The 17,142-nt window shown below is 45.4% G+C and overlaps 2 protein-coding genes across 2 annotated transcripts in view; both read left to right on the forward strand.

Annotated features, from left to right (window-relative positions):
• pla2g3 (phospholipase A2 group III) overlaps window positions 1-2,039 on the forward strand; it is a 6,285-nt gene extending 4,246 nt beyond the window's left edge. Inside the window, exons 6-7 of the mRNA XM_076029584.1 lie at window positions 1-9; window positions 341-2,039. The exon at window positions 1-9 is cut by the window's left edge and continues 102 nt beyond it. Coding sequence (XP_075885699.1) covers window positions 1-9; window positions 341-578 — 247 coding nt within the window. The 3' untranslated portion in view covers window positions 579-2,039. The remainder of the gene's footprint in view (window positions 10-340) is intronic.
• A 153-nt stretch (window positions 2,040-2,192) lies between these two features.
• Window positions 2,193-17,142, forward strand: part of ttc28 (tetratricopeptide repeat domain 28) — an 84,718-nt gene continuing 69,768 nt past the window's right edge. Inside the window, exons 1-2 of the mRNA XM_076029585.1 lie at window positions 2,193-2,602; window positions 9,032-9,394. Coding sequence (XP_075885700.1) covers window positions 2,573-2,602; window positions 9,032-9,394 — 393 coding nt within the window. The 5' untranslated portion in view covers window positions 2,193-2,572. The remainder of the gene's footprint in view (window positions 2,603-9,031; window positions 9,395-17,142) is intronic.

Here is a 17,142-nt window from a genome sequence, read left to right on the forward strand (position 1 = left end):
AGGAGTGAAGTGAGTATGGACACAGATGTACAGAAATACATTTGCCGAATAATATGACAACAGCATGAATCCAGTCCTTGACATTCATTAGAAATATGAAAGCTATTGATTTTTGAGGACATCAGGTTAGAGCATCCTGTCACAATCACTTAGACAACTATCATTCACTAATTAGCATCAATAGCCATGTTTACAAGAGGGCATTTTGTAAATTATTCTTCATTCTGTTGTATGTGGTTACCAATTAAATGAGGAGATGCAATCTTTTGATGATGCAAATGTACTTTAAAAGTTATCACATCAAACGTAACCCCCCTCCTCCATATTGTCTGTGGAACAGCTGCACAGCGGAGCTGAGGAAAGCGCCGCTTCCTGAGCTGGACCAGAGGAGCGGCGCAGGCATGGAGGAACAGCACCATCTAGAGGCGATGAATCTGAAGCCCAGGGGTCTATCGTTCATGGCTGCAAACGGAAATCGGAGAGCTTTCAAACTTCGCAAGCTGTGTGTCAGGATAGTCCGATCCAAACTCCGCAAGACCAGACCACGTGTTCAAACTGACAGGCAGCCTCGCGATTGAGCAACAGTGGCAGGTAACTGACTACTCTGACAACATGAAAATCCAATTTTAAGTCTATTCTGCATTTAAGATAATTTTAATTTCCATTATCTCAATCTAGACATCTCGATCTTGATCTGAATCTCTCTACACTTTTGTTTTTTTTAAATCTCTTTTCAAACGTTACAGTCTATAAAATAAATCAGGATGGACCAGACCACAGAAAGGTATACTGTACATAAGTTGTATATGTTGTAAAGAAAGAAAGAAAGAAAGAAAGAAAGAAAGAAAGAAATATTTTTGGGACTTTTGAAAGTAAATACAAACAGGCAAGGTCAATATTATTCCCTTGTTTCACAATAAGGATGCCTATGATGACAGAAATCAGACCATGAACCCACTACTTTGTAGTGCCAGTTATCTAATTACAAATTTGCTTGTGCAAAAATATACTTAAAATGCCATAGGTTCATGAACCTTTTTTGTAAATAAACAAAAAAAAACTAAAATTACATCTTTTAAAGAATGTCTTGACTTGTAGGAGCTTGAAAAAAAAAAAAAAAAAAGCCTAATAGAACACGTTGGACTGCTCACAGTATCACTTATTGTAAAATCCAACTAGATTTTCCAATGTATGCGACAGATCTTAAAGAAATGTCTTGAACACCAAACTAACTAGATGGGCTTTTATTTGATGCTAAACTTAAAGCTATTCTGTCGAAATGGATTAGTCAAACATGGTGCTGGAATCATCAAGAGAGTTTCGGACTGTTTTAACGTGAATAGTGTTGTTGTTTATTTAAAGGGAATGGGCAAATGTGTGGGGAGAAAAGTGGCGTAAATATGTGTGTAAGAAATTGTGAGACTGACAGCACTTTGAAAAAAACCCCCAAAAACTGGCACGTTTTTCTTTATATTGCCAGTCTGCACTTTTACTTTTTAGAGGCAAATCAAACAAAAATGCCTTTGTGCTGCTATCAGCCATTTAGCCGATCTTAGAGGAAAAAGTAAGGAGAGGAGGCAATCAAATGGCAAAATAATTTTAAAAATGCGTATTGATTGATTGAATACTAGTTATCTTTGCGAGCCCTGATTGCTTGGTTCTTTTTTACAATGAATCAACTACGAGCTAATTAGCTTAGCTTAGCACAAAATGAGAAGTCAGGAAACCGTAAAATGACAACCTGTTGCACTTTTTTTTTTGAAAGAAAATATTTTATTCCTCGATGATGACAAATATTTGTGAATTTTGAATGGCTAGTTTGTGTTTTGAAACAGCGACTGTGTGCGTGCGTCTGCCATTCTTTCCTGTTTTGGCACGGCAACATCACCAGAAAACAAGCTTTTAATGTTTGTTTTTCAAACCAAGCAACCAACGCAAACAAGCAAACTTGAGAAATAGTAATCAAAACGTTGGAATATTTTCATCATGCCTTTGACATTATATCTGTATGCATGTGTGTTTTTATTTTTGAAAAAAAAAAAAAAAAAAAAAAAGTTATATCCAAAGCGAAATAAAAGACAAAGAAAGAAAAAAAATGGTGTTGTGATTAATTGAACCACAAAAGGAGTTTTTTTTAATACACGCCACCAACGAAGCAGCGTTACGGGCAATAATGGCTATCTTGTCAGGTAACTCAACTCCCCTCTGATGTCACACAAGTAATTGAAACCTCGCTGAAGGCTGGCTGCAGCCATGGAGCCCTGGACCGGATCCCCGCCTCTCACCGACTAAAGAAAAAAAAAAAGGGAAAAAAGAAAATCCGCTACGGGGGAAAAGATCGGCAGCGGGAAACATGGCGCACTTACTTTGGATTAACTTTCCACGGGAAATAAGAAAACCTTCATGCTGGAGCGTAACGCAGCCCCAGAAGTGATATAAGAGCGAAAGTAATCCGCGGATCGTACCTCCGGGGAGGTAGTTGCGTTTTCCTGTCCGCCTCTCTGCAACGCCGCCGCCGCCGCCGCCACCGCTGCTGCTGCTGCGGGATGAAAGTTTGGAGCTGAGGGGCAGCATGGAAAAGCCAAAACACAAGAAAGAAAAGGTGAGTTGGGACACGGCGATTCGGCGTGTGTCAGCGAGCAGTGCCGTGAAGGCAGGGTGAGAACTGCTCCGCACCAGTATGACCAGTGAGGACTGTTTAGTGGCCAGCAGGACTTCACCAGTGGGAAGGAAAGAGCAGGCTGGTGGTCAGAGAGCCTGGAGCTGGTTCAAGTAACGGTAGCAGGACGAACAAAGGTGCGTTTGAACGTCGAGGCGTCTTCTATGAGAGATTTGTGTGTCGACAGCCAGTGTTGTCACGGATAGGCTTTGTAAAGCTGTGAAGGGTTGACACTTTAATTTTCAAAGTATTATTAAAATAATAACATAGTATTAATAAATGGCAAGAAAATAAGCATTATTATTATTATTATTATTATTATTATTATTATTATTATTATTATTATTATTCACTGTAATACAAATCATTTGCTGAGATTTCAAGCATAGGAATCTTGGGCGTCCATCTTGCCGAGCTCCAATCTAAAGCTTTTTCTCCCGGTTTTTGCATTGACCATCCAAATTGAGTTTTGGTTGAGACCAAAGGAAGTGATTACTGCCTGTCGTCCTTCAAAACCAAAGAAGAAGACAAAGAGAAAACCAAAGAGGAAGTGGCTGCAAGCCTCGCTGTTACCGATGAGATTAGCACGGATGCTGCAGCAGTTCCTAAGTTATCACATGAAAAGAACGGCGAATGGCTCAGATAGTTTTCCTCAGCACCTCCCCTTTTTCCAGAATGTCTCTGCCTGTGCGCTATAAATACGTCTGCCAGATTTGGGGAATGGTAATACAAAAGTATTACACACATTTATTTGCTGTTTGTTTTGCTTCAGTCTCGTTCGTGTTCTTCAGGCATGTTAGGCACTGGTGTCCCGTGCACATCCATTTCCTAAGCAACAGAAATAGATCGGCCCGGTGAAAATGGATAATAAGTTGGTCTGTTCCTGCGTCACCTGCAGCGTGACTTTTATCAACACAGTGGTGCTCTGTGCTCAGCGACAGTTTCCTCTGCTCCAGGTATCCTCCCTCAGTGTGTGTGTGTGTGTGTGTGTGTGTGTGTGTGTGTGTAAGGAATGTACTCCCTCTGACCTGGACTTTGTGTGTGTGTGTGTGTGTGTGTGTGTGTGTGTGTGTGTGTGTGTGTGTGTGTGTGTGTGTGTGTACTTGAAAGGACTCTGACAGGACATTCTTATTGTCTTATTTATGTGTGTGTGTGTGTGTGTGTGTGTGTGTGTGTGTGTGTGATTCCTACTGTTTGACCCAGGGCAAACTGCTCTTTTGTTTCTGTACATTAAGTATGTTTTTCCAAACTGATTTTGAGATGACAATATCATCATGAACTTGATTGATTTAACAGTATAAGATGCACTTGAAGTGATACAAAAGATCGTAAGAAGTTTTGTTCAATACATCCAAAATCTACAAACATCTGCAACCATCTGATCAACTCTCATCCTTTTGTTATATATGAGCCGCTATGTTATGCTTTCAACCATCCGCCAGTGTTTGGTTTGTCCTATAGCTTCCTTCCGTCTTTCTTGTATGAAGTGTTAGCGCTAACTTGTGGCATTCCTTTAGCTAAACTGAAACAGGACCGAACCATTGACAAACCATGGCTACGCCAACATCTGCGCTAATCTCAGCGGCAGCAGCTTCACCGCTACTACTTGTGAAGGTTCTCCTGGTGCTTTTTAGGGGGCAGCTCGGAGCGGGCGCTTCCTGTGTTTGTCACAACCAACAGGAAGTCGATAGGTTGCGTTATACATAGACCAGCTGAGCAGGCTTTGGCTCGCAGCTAGGCGAGACGGATGTGCAACGTTTTCGGGGTTTGAATTCCCAGCGATTGCGGCTGCCCTGAAGGTTTTAGCCATTTCTAGGAAACATGTAAAAAATGAAAACATGGCAAGGGGTTGTTGGCCGGCACTTCCTGTTCATGGAGCTCAGGTGATCCCCGCCGCCACTGGCCAGAGGGTTTTGGAATCCCGCGTCTTAGGATTCAAAGAGAAAGAAAGGGAGAAACGCGACACCCTGTTGGTTTTGGATTTTACCCAAGCTGGCTGGATGTGAGTAGTCTACGCTGCTGATCCAAAGTCTCCCCCGTGTGATCTCAGTGCATTTTAATGCTGAACACTGTTGAAGCGGCGCTTGCCTGTCGTCACTTACAGGTGTCTGGCAAAAGAGTTTCGCTCCGACACCAACAACAACATAGTGCTGGAACGAAGAATCATTTCCCAACTTTCTGTCTTGAAGCTCAGTCAGAACTTTACACAGTAAAAGAGGGATTACAAGCCTCTCTCACCACTCTTGACATTTCCATCTGGTTTCCTACTGCTGCGGCCCCCGGACTGGCTACGTCACAACAGAGGGCAGGTCACTGAAAGTGTGTCGAACATCTTGAAAGATCGAGCTGGTCTCAGAGGACTGTAGAGAAGATACTGTGGCAGAGCAGTGAACCTCACTTCTAATTTTAGTTCATCTTACAGCTCTTATAGCATCTGAATTAACGTGTGTCGCTAAGGTGAGGCCGTAGCCACGTTAATATCACCAAGTGAATGGCGTTGCACTCATGGAAATATTAAAAGTCACTTTTTATTATTAAATGAACTTAACAGAGCTACGGAAACAAGCTTAGTCTTTAACCCACTGTTTACAGCCTCTGGCAAAATAACTTTGCTTCCGCCTAAAACTGATGCCTTGTTGCCATCTGAAAGGAGACAAAGACATCAGAGAGTTGAACAAACGCTTGGATGTGAGAGGTGTCAGTGCCCCTTGTGACGTCACAACTGGCTGATTTCCAGAAGTTTGTGTTTGAGCACATGCCTTCTAAAAAGAAAGCAACAGGAAGGACTTTTTCTTATTTCTGAGATATTTGATAGACTAGAGATTAAGATTATTGTGAGAAAACATCGGTAAAGCGACTTCAGCAAACTGTTGGACCCTGAACACCTAAATACCCTTTCAGAGACTGCGGCTCATTAATGCATCTTGAGTTGGCGGTCTCTTAAAGCTTTGTGTTTAAGTAGGCTGAAGTGGACTTCAAGTGACAAAGAGAGGTCACTTTTGCCTTTAAAAGCAAAAAACGTCTGGCAGGATGATGGATTATTTAGTTTTATTTTGAAATGTGCCCCTTTTACACAAGCCGTCTTTTGTCATAGAAGGTAAACTGTGGCTTCCGCGAGTGTAAGAACAGAGAACAGAGTTCAGAGATGAAGTTGGCAGTCGAGAGGCTAACGGGCTGATGAGGAACAGCTGAGCGGACATGTGAGGGGACCAGGTGTCTGTGATTGGCAGGAAGATGCTGAAGGGAAGCGGACTGGAGAGTTTCTGGCGAAGGGAAGAGCGGACCAGAGTGATTCCAACTCGGCTACTTCGGCTTCTTCTTACTTGGAGCAGGTACTCCAGCTGGACCTCACCGAGTGCGCAGCACCAGGATAAACTGTTGCGTCACAGGTCATAGTGCACCACGTACCGTGAACTTGCAGCGTAATGCTATTAAATCGCTTGCAGCGCCAGCAAAGCGAGCAAAGTGAAAACACAAAGCGACACCCTTTGTTGATGTTCTCCCTCTACACCGTGACTCAGGCCTGTGTGATGTATCACCCACCGCACAGGGGGATTGTGGGTCGGAATCGGCGGAAAAGCAAGAAAAGAATCAGTCTGGATGTGTAGCAGCGGAACATCCTGGTACTTTTAACAAAGTGACTGGGCTATGCTAAACAAACATGCCGGGGCGATTTGGCTCCTTCAGTGCAGGGTTTACATTCCTTGAAACACTGCATTCGTGCGCAGGTGCATTCGCACAACACTGTAGTCAAAACCAAAAAGGAAATGTTAACCCAACAACACAACAGTGTGATGGAACCCCGTAATGTAAGCGCTTTGATTGCACTCGCCCCGGCGGCCCTTTCATGCCGCACTATGCTAACCGTATTGTACTTTGCCGCTAATAGGCTCAGAGATTTATGCCGCCGTGCCGTGCGGCCTGCCTGATGTGTGGCCCGCTTTGTTTATTTCAGCAACCAGCGCTGGGGTAACAAGTCAAACAAGTGCTGCTCTATGTCGCACTTGGCAGATTTGAGGCCGCGCTTTAAAAGCAGCAGCGTTGTATTTATGAAACCGACGAGGCGGTCGTGGCCTCCATCGGTCTGGGAACTGTGAAAAATGTGCACGAGCTGCGCTTCGTTTTGCAGAGGCGGGACATGAAGGGGAAGGCGGAAAACCACGATGGATGTAAGAATAGGAACAGGTACAGCTGGGATGCAGCAACAAGACTTCTAAATTACTTTCAAGTCTTTTATTGTTAGTTTTGCCTTCAAACTTCTTGATTCAGATTATTTGCCCGATGGAAATCCACAAAGTTTCACATTTGTCCTTGTGTGAGACATTAAGTCGGAGAGCAACAACACGTGACAAATCTAAGCAGCACTGGCTCAGATGTGAAAATTTGGCATTCGTCCTGGAATAATGCTTGAAAAGTGCGAAAGATCAGCGCGTTCTCTGAGTGGATTATTTCTGTAATATTCAATAGCCGAATTGTTTGGACCTCAAGACTTTTAAACAACGTTTGCCTGCATGTGGAATGAAGCGTGAAGATGAATGTTCCGATTTTTAAAGCTAAAGGGCAACAAACAGGGATGAGCAGATGATTCGGCACCAGCTCATGGCAGCAGAATAAAAGATTCGGTGTTTTGCGTTAGATTTAAAATTCTCACCCAGTTTTGTAACTTCAGAATTTAGGTCTTCCCTCAACTTTTTAAAAGTCTGAGTCCTCTCATGTCTGAGGTTCTTTTTGTGTGTGTGAGTGAAGCGACTAATCAGTTATCTGCCTCGTGTCTTCCTCTTTTTTTTTCCTGGGCAAATCTGGCGGATGATTCATTTGCAAGTTCTTCTCCCCGTCCTTGGAATCTGTATTTTTCATGAACATCATCCAGAACGTGCGCCTCCCGCAACGCGTGTGCACGCGCCTGTTTGCGCGTCTGCACGTGCTTGTTTGAGAGCGGAGCGGGAACGGGGCACTGGATGGAGATAATGAAGGCCTTTCTGCAAGGCTCCGGCGAGGAGGACAAATTTGGAAACGCCAGATGAGGGAAAGGAGGGAGGGAGCAAACCTCAGGCTGCACATTTTTACACACGGTTTCGGTGGGTGTGACCCGAAGCCGGGGAGGAGAGCCGAGGCTTCGTGTCGAGCTCGTCTGACTCCCCGAGGAATTTCTAGCGGCGCAGCCGAGCACAAGAGAAGAAGAGTGCGCCTCTGCAGTTTGGTGTCCCATTTTGCCAGAAAACTACATCACAGCCCGAACGCAACACATCATGCAAATGAGTTTTTTTTTGGCGTGCTGCTGGGCCCCGAGAAGTTGCCTTTTTTTTCCCAGAGCAAAGCAAAACAAAAAAAAGCAAACTTTTCTCGCAGCCTTAGTCAATAGTATTTTTACAGCAGTGTGCCAAAAGGAATTGAATAGAAATTGTCAGTGTTTCTTGAGAGTCTCACACTCAGAGGGTTTAAAACGCTGAATAATCCTGAAGAAACAGATGATCCAAATCATGGCGTCCCATCATGTTTTCTTGAGGCAGACAGACACACTTGAAGTGGATCGCCTGGATCTCGCTTATCTCTGTCCCGTGCTTCCCTTTCTCGCCAACCAAAGTAGAAAGTGTTTATTTAATGGGTCCTCGAATTCCGGCGCGTTTCTCAGCTCACTCTGTGGATTTAGACGCAGGAGGACCAAGAAGAGGCAACAATGGCCAGAGCTATCAGTGAAGCCACTGCCACTTTCATGGCACAGATTGATTGACGTTCACCCGCTTTACGCACCAGGATTTGCTCTACTTACAAGGGCTTCCTGTGCGTTCTTCAGCTGAGACAAGTTGGATGAATCAAAAGCATTTAGCAGGCATTGCATGGGAAGAATTATATATATACATAAATATATATATATATATATATATATATATATATACATATATATATATATATATATACATATATGTCATTTCATGTCATTTTTTTTTTCATCAAGATCAATTTCACATCGTCCATCTTGACTTGACAACGACTCCTCTCTGCCTCTCTCTCTGCCTCTCTCTCTCTCTCTCGCTCTTTCCCTGTTTGTTGTGTGTTTAGGCACCCAAAACTCCACCCCCGCCCCGTAGCCAGCCCACGCTGGTGCTCACTTTCGTGTGTGTGCGTGCGTGTTTGTTTTCATTTCTCTGGCCCTCTGTTTAGATACTGACAAATATAGCGTACACGAACATAATCGCGTTGACCAATATGGACGCAGATGATGCATATTCACCCACCGGTGCCCCAGAGCTGCTTCAATCAGCTGAAATAGTGCAAATAATCTCTGATCACGGTTCATCGATTTGGCCGACTGTCTTCTTCTGCTTCTGACTCTCTGACCAAACCATCTCTCTCCGTCCCTTCGCTCCCCAGTTCTCCCTGTTCGGCTCCCGCTCGGCAAGCAGGACCGCCGGCAGCACCGCCTCCTCCTCGTCCTCGTCGTCCTCGCCGGTTGCCCCGCCGGCCCGCGGCGGGAGGGCCAGGGCCGAGCGGCCGCCCTGCTCCGTCGGCCTGAGCAAGGCTGAATTCCTGGAGCGCGTGCGCCGCAGCAACCAGGCCTGCCAGGATGGGGAGTTCGCCCTGGCCGTGCGCCTCTACAGCGAGGCCCTGAGCGCCGACCCCCAGAACTGCATCCTGTACAGCAACCGCTCGGCAGCCTACCTGCGCCTGGGCCAGTACGCCACGGCCCTGGATGATGCCATCAAAGCGCGAGTCATCAACCCCAAGTGGCCCAAGGTGAGCAGGTGTGAGAGAAGCGTAGCAGGAGAGCTGATAAAGTGTTGAGTTTTGGGCAAATTTCTAGGATGGTCGGATGGATTTATTGTTTGATTTATTCGGGTACTTTTACTTGTCGGGGTCTAATTCTGTTTTAATCTAAATCATTTCCTTGGCTCCCCTGTAGTTTCCTCCGCAGTTCAATTTCCGTTCAAGGTCTTGCAGATTTTCCGGCGACGCACGCCGAGCTTTGCCGGCTCCCTGCGGTCGTCTGAGTCTGTGCCCGGCAGAATCCGAGCGACGGCTTTTGATTTCCCAGCACTCCGCCTCGGGCTTCCTGTCACGCAGCTTGATTTGCTGGGGTTTTTAATTGTCATTGGTGCGCTGCAGCTGAGCGCAAGGCACCACTTAGATGCCGCTTGTTGCCTGGAGGCCTCTTTATTAGGGAAGCGCGCTGTGAGGCACGGCATGCATGTGTAATTGCAGTGCTAATCGGTTTTTCATCCTGTCAAAGCGGAAGAATGGAAGGGGAAAAGAGAAAATAATGCGTGACGATGGATAACATCTTGGTTCTGTATTCTGCAAAATTCACTCTCATACTGTTTTCTAACGGTACGCGACGCTGATGTCACAAAGAGGGCTGGTTCCCCTGCTGGGTTTGTGAAAACACTCACTGTATAGCCAGGTGTCCACTTGCACCGCTTCCTGACCCTGCTTCTAAGGTTTTGCAAAGGTCCAACAGCCCATTTTAGGACAGATGCTTTTGCAGGAGACTGTAAACAGAGGGCTAAACATTTTATTTTCAGAAGCTCTATAAAGTCTCTGAGCAACTGTCATGCAAGTTTACTGCAAAGTCTCGATCTCCATTACGAGAGGCATTTAGTGAATAACTGTGGAGTCATCAACTTTAAATCTCCACTATTCAGTAGCATGCAGCAAATCAGACCTTTTTTTTTTTTTAACCAGGTAGCCTTTTCTTTTCCTTTCTTTCTTCTTTTTTTCTTCCTCTCTGTTGTTTTTACCACGGTATTAGCTAAACACCGAAAATAACCTGGAATGAATGCGCTGGGATTTATTGGAGCTCATGACTAAACCCTAATCTCCCCTTTCGCTTTGATTGACTCTTGAAAGGGGCGGGACGAGTGAGGGAGTGTGTGCCTCTTTTTTTCTTTTTTTTTTTTTTGGCCTCAGTAACTCTTGAGATAAATAGAGGCCAACGTGCCAGAGGTAGTAAACAGCCCTCTGTGGAGAAAACGTCCAGAACCGGGCCTCCGGTTGAAGCACTTCTTTTACGTCTGGACTGGAGTGGCTTTTTTTCTGTGTTTTTTTTTTTTGTGTGTGTGCCCGTCCCGGCTCTGTGAAGAAGCGAAAGGCCGGCGAGGCCTCCAGGAATCTTCCAGGCCGCCCAGACGGGGGGGGAAGTCGGCAGCAGGCAACAGACAGACGCTCGCTGCCTGGCTGCCTCCAGTCTGGACGAGCTGGGCCGGGCCCACATCGGCTCCGCTTCCTCCCTCTGTGTGAGAGAATGGACGGAAGTGGTGTTTGGGTGTGTGTGTGTGTGTGTGTGTGTGTGTGTGTGTGTGTGTGTGTGTGTGTGTGTGTGGGTCTCTGTGTGTATCTCTGTGTGTGTGCTTTGCACGGCTGTTATTTTGTTTTCCAAAGCCGAGCCGGGCCTTGGCCCGAGCTTGGCACTTAAAGACAATAACAGAAGGAGCATTCCTGTGCATGTGCGTATGTGTGTGTGTGTGTGTGTGTGTGTGTGTGCGTGTTGTACAATGGCCGTCCCACGGTGGCACAGCCTGCCTTGTGCGTCGGACGCGGGTCGACTCCGGGGTCGAGACTAATGAACTGTCAATAAGAGCGAGTCTGGCTGGAAAAGGGGCTCGTTTACTTCTGCTCGACTTCTCTCTTTCTGCTCCCCTCTCTCTCTCTCTCTCTCTCTCCCGCCCGCTCGCCCGCTCTTTATTTGCCGTCCGCCTCCCACAGCGTGCCGCCGCCGCGGCCCTTTCTGTTGGCACAACAAGCTTAAACACACACACACACACACACACACTCACACACACAGACTGTGGCACTTGAAAGCTGCAGGAGACGATCCGGCCCGAGTCGCCGCTTGCGTTCGCCGGCTTACCCGAGCAACAAAGTGTGAAGAGAGAGAGGGGGGAAAAAAAAATCAAATAAAACTCTCAAGCATGCTAATGTTGTTTTCTTGTCATTTCGTGCCGCTTTATCTGTCTTTCTTTTTTTCTTTTTTTTTGGAAGTCGCTGCATTCACGAGCGGGCCCGGAGAAGGCCCTTTGTGTCTTTGTGATTCAAATGAAGTGGCGTCGCAGAAAGTGGCGAAGTGGTGAAAGCCCTTCCTTTGACTCGCTGGAGTGCCTCCCTCCATCCCTCCCTCCTTCCCGCACGCCGCCGCCATTTGTTTGTGTTTTTTACGAAATGCTTTGGCCGATCGTCCGCTTTGGCTTTACAGGTGCGATGTGTTTGGATCCTCGCGCTCAAAATTGCCGTGGGAAAACGCTCAGAGTACAAAGGCGTCCGTTTGGTCGAGGGGCAAAAGGACTGCAGGACCGCAGATGCTGCACAAGAAAATCTGAGAGTGACCTGAAATGCCCCTCGTGAGCTGATAGTGGAAGAGCACGGTTTTCAATTAGAGTTAGAATGCCTTTATTTAACCCACATTGTGGAAATGTATATAATCACAACAACATGTAGTGCAATAGAGAAGATAAACATATGAATTAAAAAGAAGCCCTGCGATGAACTGGCGACTTGTCTGGGTTAGGCTCCAGCAGACCCCCGTGACCCTGAATAGGAATAAGCAGGTATAGAAGATGAATGAATGAATGAATTAAAAAGAAAAAAGAAATAAAATAAACTATTCATAGTGTAAGAATGGAAGGAAAGGAAAGTCCTCTGAGATATGTTCTCTTTAAACCGTTTTTGATGTCAGTCATAAGTAAACAGTTGGCATTGTTTTTTTAAGACGTTCACACAAGGCTCAAGTTTACTGGCAAATTCAACAATATGTTGGGTTTTGTCTTCATACACTTCTGATATTGTTAGTAAAGACAGGATAATACAGAGGGATTAGAAAGTTAAGTTTAGAGTGCCATAGACAGATTGATGAATTGAGGTTAAATGTGGAAAAAAATTGTGATCTTTCAAGCCTCTTTCAGCTCAAAGGTTTGGTCTCCATCATCATCAGAAAATTCATTTAACACACGTCACACTTTCACCGTTTCATCTGTCTTGGCTTTTGGTGTTTCAAAATTGCAACCCTGGGCTCAGTGTGCTTTCGCTGCGTCGATTCTCACCAAAGTTTTCTTACACGATGTTTGCTAACGCTGCACGCTAACGATCCTGAAAGTGGCAGTCGGCTCCTGCGCTCCGTTCTCTCCGCTGAAAAACGAGCCTTTTGCGGTCGCTCAGTAGAAGCCGGCGCTTTATTTCTGTCCCGACGTGTTGTGGGACGGGACGGTTGCTTCTAACCGCCCGCTCTGCGGATCACCTTTTAGAAGCCACATCTGGTGCAACTTAAACGCGAGCGCTGCTCCTTAACCTCGCGCTCTTGAAGCTAAATCAGCGCGGCTCATCGGCGAGCTGCAGCTCTTGAAGTGGAAGTCAAGCAGATGGCAGCCAGCTCTGCAGACGGCCCGAGAGCCGCTCCGGCTCCCCCTCTGTCATTAAGAATCGACTCTCCAGACCGCACGCTGCAAAAATACTACTGACTGACGCGCCAAGAGGAAAAAAAAAAGCCGGTTCCTTCTTCCTTCTGGTTGGACCTGTGGCCTGCTGAGGAATCGCTGCTTTGCTTGAGGAGGAAGGAGCAGCTTTCCGTGTGTTCCGTGGGCCTCCCTTTGTCGTCGACCCTGCGATGGTAAACGAGTGTTTGTGGAATTCCATTGCTGCACAAGCGTGTAATATTTGGAGAATTTTGGGAAGAAACGGCAACATCAAATGGCTGCAGCGCTCACCCTTCCTCTCCCGAGCTTGCCAGTGAACTACAGTGGCCTGCACACACAAACCTGGATACCTCGTCCTCCTTCTTCTTGATTGGTTTATTTGAAGATGTGGGAGCAAGACACTCGCTCTATGTAGAAAAATCGAATTACTTTTATTGTCCTGCTAGTATACACTTATATTAATGTATTTATAGGCATATGTATTAAGCTTTTACCAACATAAAAATCAGGCCAAATATTACACACTGGACCTTTAAAAGTATTTCACAATGAACAGAGTCTGGATCAGTGGGCTAATCCGTGACTTAGTGCCGTGGAGCGACTGAGTAGCTGCTTCGCTGAGCTGGGACATGATGAGGTAAAACACACAAGAGAAACAGTTGCCTTCTTCTTCCTGCTTCTGTTCAGGACAGGAGCATGGAGGCAGGACCCGGATGCGGACCACTCAGGTTTGCATGCAAAAAGGTTTATTTTAAATTATAAGAAGAAAATCGTAACAAAAAACTAAGGAAAATACAAGAACAGACCTGAGCGCAACTGAACACTTGGGAACCCCAGGAACAGCATGACAAGAACGTAAACAGAAAACAATGATCCCACAAAGACAACGCGAGACATGGACTATTTCCAGTATACACTAGGGCAGGGGAACACAGGTGAGAGCAATCAAGGACAGGGCTGAAAATGAGACACAGGTCACAGACATCAAGCAACGCACACAGGAAGTAAAATTAAGAACGCTGACAACAGAATACACAGATTTCAAAATAAAACGGGAAACCCAGAACATGACACTTCTTCCCTTCTTGGTGGAAAAGATGTAAATACTGCAAATGGGAATTTTTGTCATCACCTACATACTACTCACCTCTCTTTTGAATCAAAATCTATCTGTGACTCAGTGTATGCTACTGTGCAGTTTTAAAAAATCCTTAAGAGATAACAAAGAGAATTCATGATTGACTCTTTTTTCAGTCAGGGGAGAAGCTAATCCTCTAATGCTAATGCAATAGAAGGTATTTTTATTTTTATTTTTATTATTATTATTATTTTTAAGTAGTACTTATTAATTAATATTTCACAATATTACGAAAATGTTTGGTGCCTCCGTGCAGTGCACTCCTTAATCACTGTGAACATAGAACCTGCGGTTCATAGCACCAAATCTGTGTACATATCAACCGTAAATTATTGTGTTGCACTTCTGGTTAGATGCTAAACGGCATTTCGTTAGCTTGCCTTGTACTTGTACACGGTAATGACAATAAAGTTCCCCATTTCACTTGTTGCAATTTTTTTTTTTCCCCCACTACGGCCACTAGAGGGCGACGCTGATGTGTTGGAGAACCTGTCTCAAGCCTCCACGACCTCTGAGAGCTGGACAACTTGTCCTTTGTTAGCGGGACCCTGAACATTACGTGAGGCCTCGCAGCACGAAAAAATACACGCAATCCGGACCGGCGTTACACTCACACACACACACACACACGATTCAGTCCCTCGTGAGAGCGGGAGTAAACCTTGAAGTAGCGCGCCTAAAACGGACACATTGATCACTTCGCACCTCCCCCCCCCCTTTTTTTATATTCCCCTCTTCTCGTCTGCGACGGTAATGAAACGTTAGAAATGCCTCCACATCAGCACCAATTAACCCGGCGCCTGCTCCGCTTCGCGCGCCCTAATGAGTCTGATTGCACCTCGGAAGTGGAGAGAGGCCCTCTCGCGCTCCTGCTTTTAATTGGGAGGACATGCTCCTAATTTTCCTCCTTCCGCCGTCTGCTTCCTACTGGGCTTGCGAGACATCTGCCCAGGCGCATCCGAGCTCTGCTGTCTCAGCAACCTCAACGCACTTAAAACCTGCAAACTGGAATCTTTTTTTTTTTTTCTTCAGAAAAAAAAACCCTCCTTCTCTCTCCTTGACTTGCGTTTTCATCCTCCCTCTGTGCTCATTTCTCTCGCTGTGTGTGTGTGCGTGCGTGTGTCAGTGCAGAGAAGGAGAAAGATGTGAGTTTCACTACTTTTTTTTGGGGGGGATGGGTTGGATGTCTTTTGCATGGCATGACATAAGTCTGATGTTCTTGATTCAACTAAATGGATGAACTTTACCATCAGAGGGATCAAGGGCTGGTGAGATGATTGTTATTCTATCTATTCAATACAGCCTCTAGGTACTGTTTAAAAATTCCAAAATATTCACTCCTTTATTCGGGAATGGATGAACTTTCAACTCCGTTTTTTCAGTCTAGATGTCAAATCAACAGAAAACAGTCTTGAAATAAGCTGTCTTTTGCCAAAAAAAAACAAAACAATTTATAAAAATGAAGATGTCCATCAGACGGAGCAGGAGAATGGCGGTTCCCTCCGTGTCTCCGTCTTGGCAGCCGCGGATGCGAGGGAGAAGGGAGTGTGACGGACTAACGATGGGGTTTGCGTTGCTATTTCCAGCCGCGGGTCAAGGTTAATTAATGAGCAATCACGCGCTAGCCGCTCCTGTGATGTCTGCGGAGGCGGGCGGGCGGCGTTCAGAGGGGCGGCGTTTGTTTGGCTGCAGTGCGAGCGCAAACGCAGTACGAGCGGCGTTCGCGTTCCAAGTTTGGGCCGCGTGCTTCCAATGACGCCTCAAAGAATTAAAAAGAATATTATAACGTTGACTTGTCCTGGGTGTAGCCCTGCCTTAACCCCCGTGACAGTTGGGACAGTTGAGTGCAGGCGTAAGCGAGTATAGAAGAATGGATGGATGGATGATGGACAGATGAATTACAATGTGTTGATGTTTCTAAACACTCCAGTGACACCAATGAGTCGTTGTCCCAGTCCATGCTGAATATTAAAGAGCCCCATGTGTTTTTAAAAATCATAGAGAGGGATCAGTGCTACTTGTGACATCACAAAAGGCCATTTAAATAAAAAAAAAAAAAAAAAAATGGAACAAGCAAAGAAAGTTCTGAATAGATGGACTTCTCATTTCATGTGGTTTGATTAACAGACGCTTGCCGTCGTTAGGCTGTTAGTTCTGCTGTTTTCCGGTCAGATCAACCTCCATCCACTATGCTGATCATGGCTTTGGTTCTGATTGCTTTGGTAAAAATGTCAGAGCACCTTATGTTTGGATGAATAGCTGATATTGAACTATGCGTGTATAAAAAACAACAACAACCCAAATCATCCTGATCCTCATCCTTCAAAGCTGCTTTTTGGAGATGCGTCTCCGACATTTCCAGCCATGGCAAGATCACAGAGACGACGGGGAGCCAACGGAGGCGGATTTCAATCCGGAGAACCGCAGTCAGATGAGACAAGACGTGATTCACCATTTGATTGTTTAGAATACAAAAGGCGACTTGCTTCTGGCTCCAGTGTGAGTCTTCGGTCTGGCCTCACGTCAGCCAGTGGCTCACTTGCTGCAGATCAATGTTTTAACTTAAATTGTACGTTCGTTGAACTGATTCAGGCTGAGTGAGAGATTATGTTTATTTTCTGATTATCTTTTATCGCCGTATGTGCCTGCCTATAAACGTTTAGTACCTAAGTTAAAGTCAGCATTAGTTCAACCAGTGTTAACCAGGAACCTAGGACACATTCTGAAAGACTAGATGATTATTCTGGACCTCTCACCCTTTCAACTTAAGTCCTGCCGCTTAGCTGTCCAAATAACCTTTTGCATCGTCTTTATAAAGAATGAATCTCTTTTGCTGCTAAAGCCTGAAATAATCACTTCCACTTTGCGACCTCATTGAAACACCAATTAAAAAAAAAGAGAGAGCCATCAGTGTTGAAGTCAGCCAGTATAATAAAAAGAAAACA

This window comes from Nelusetta ayraudi, unplaced genomic scaffold (assembly GCF_046127955.1).
Source record: "Nelusetta ayraudi isolate G7.1 ecotype Tasmania unplaced genomic scaffold, CSIRO-AGI_Nayr_v1 ptg000026l, whole genome shotgun sequence".
NCBI lineage: Eukaryota > Metazoa > Chordata > Actinopteri > Tetraodontiformes > Monacanthidae > Nelusetta > Nelusetta ayraudi.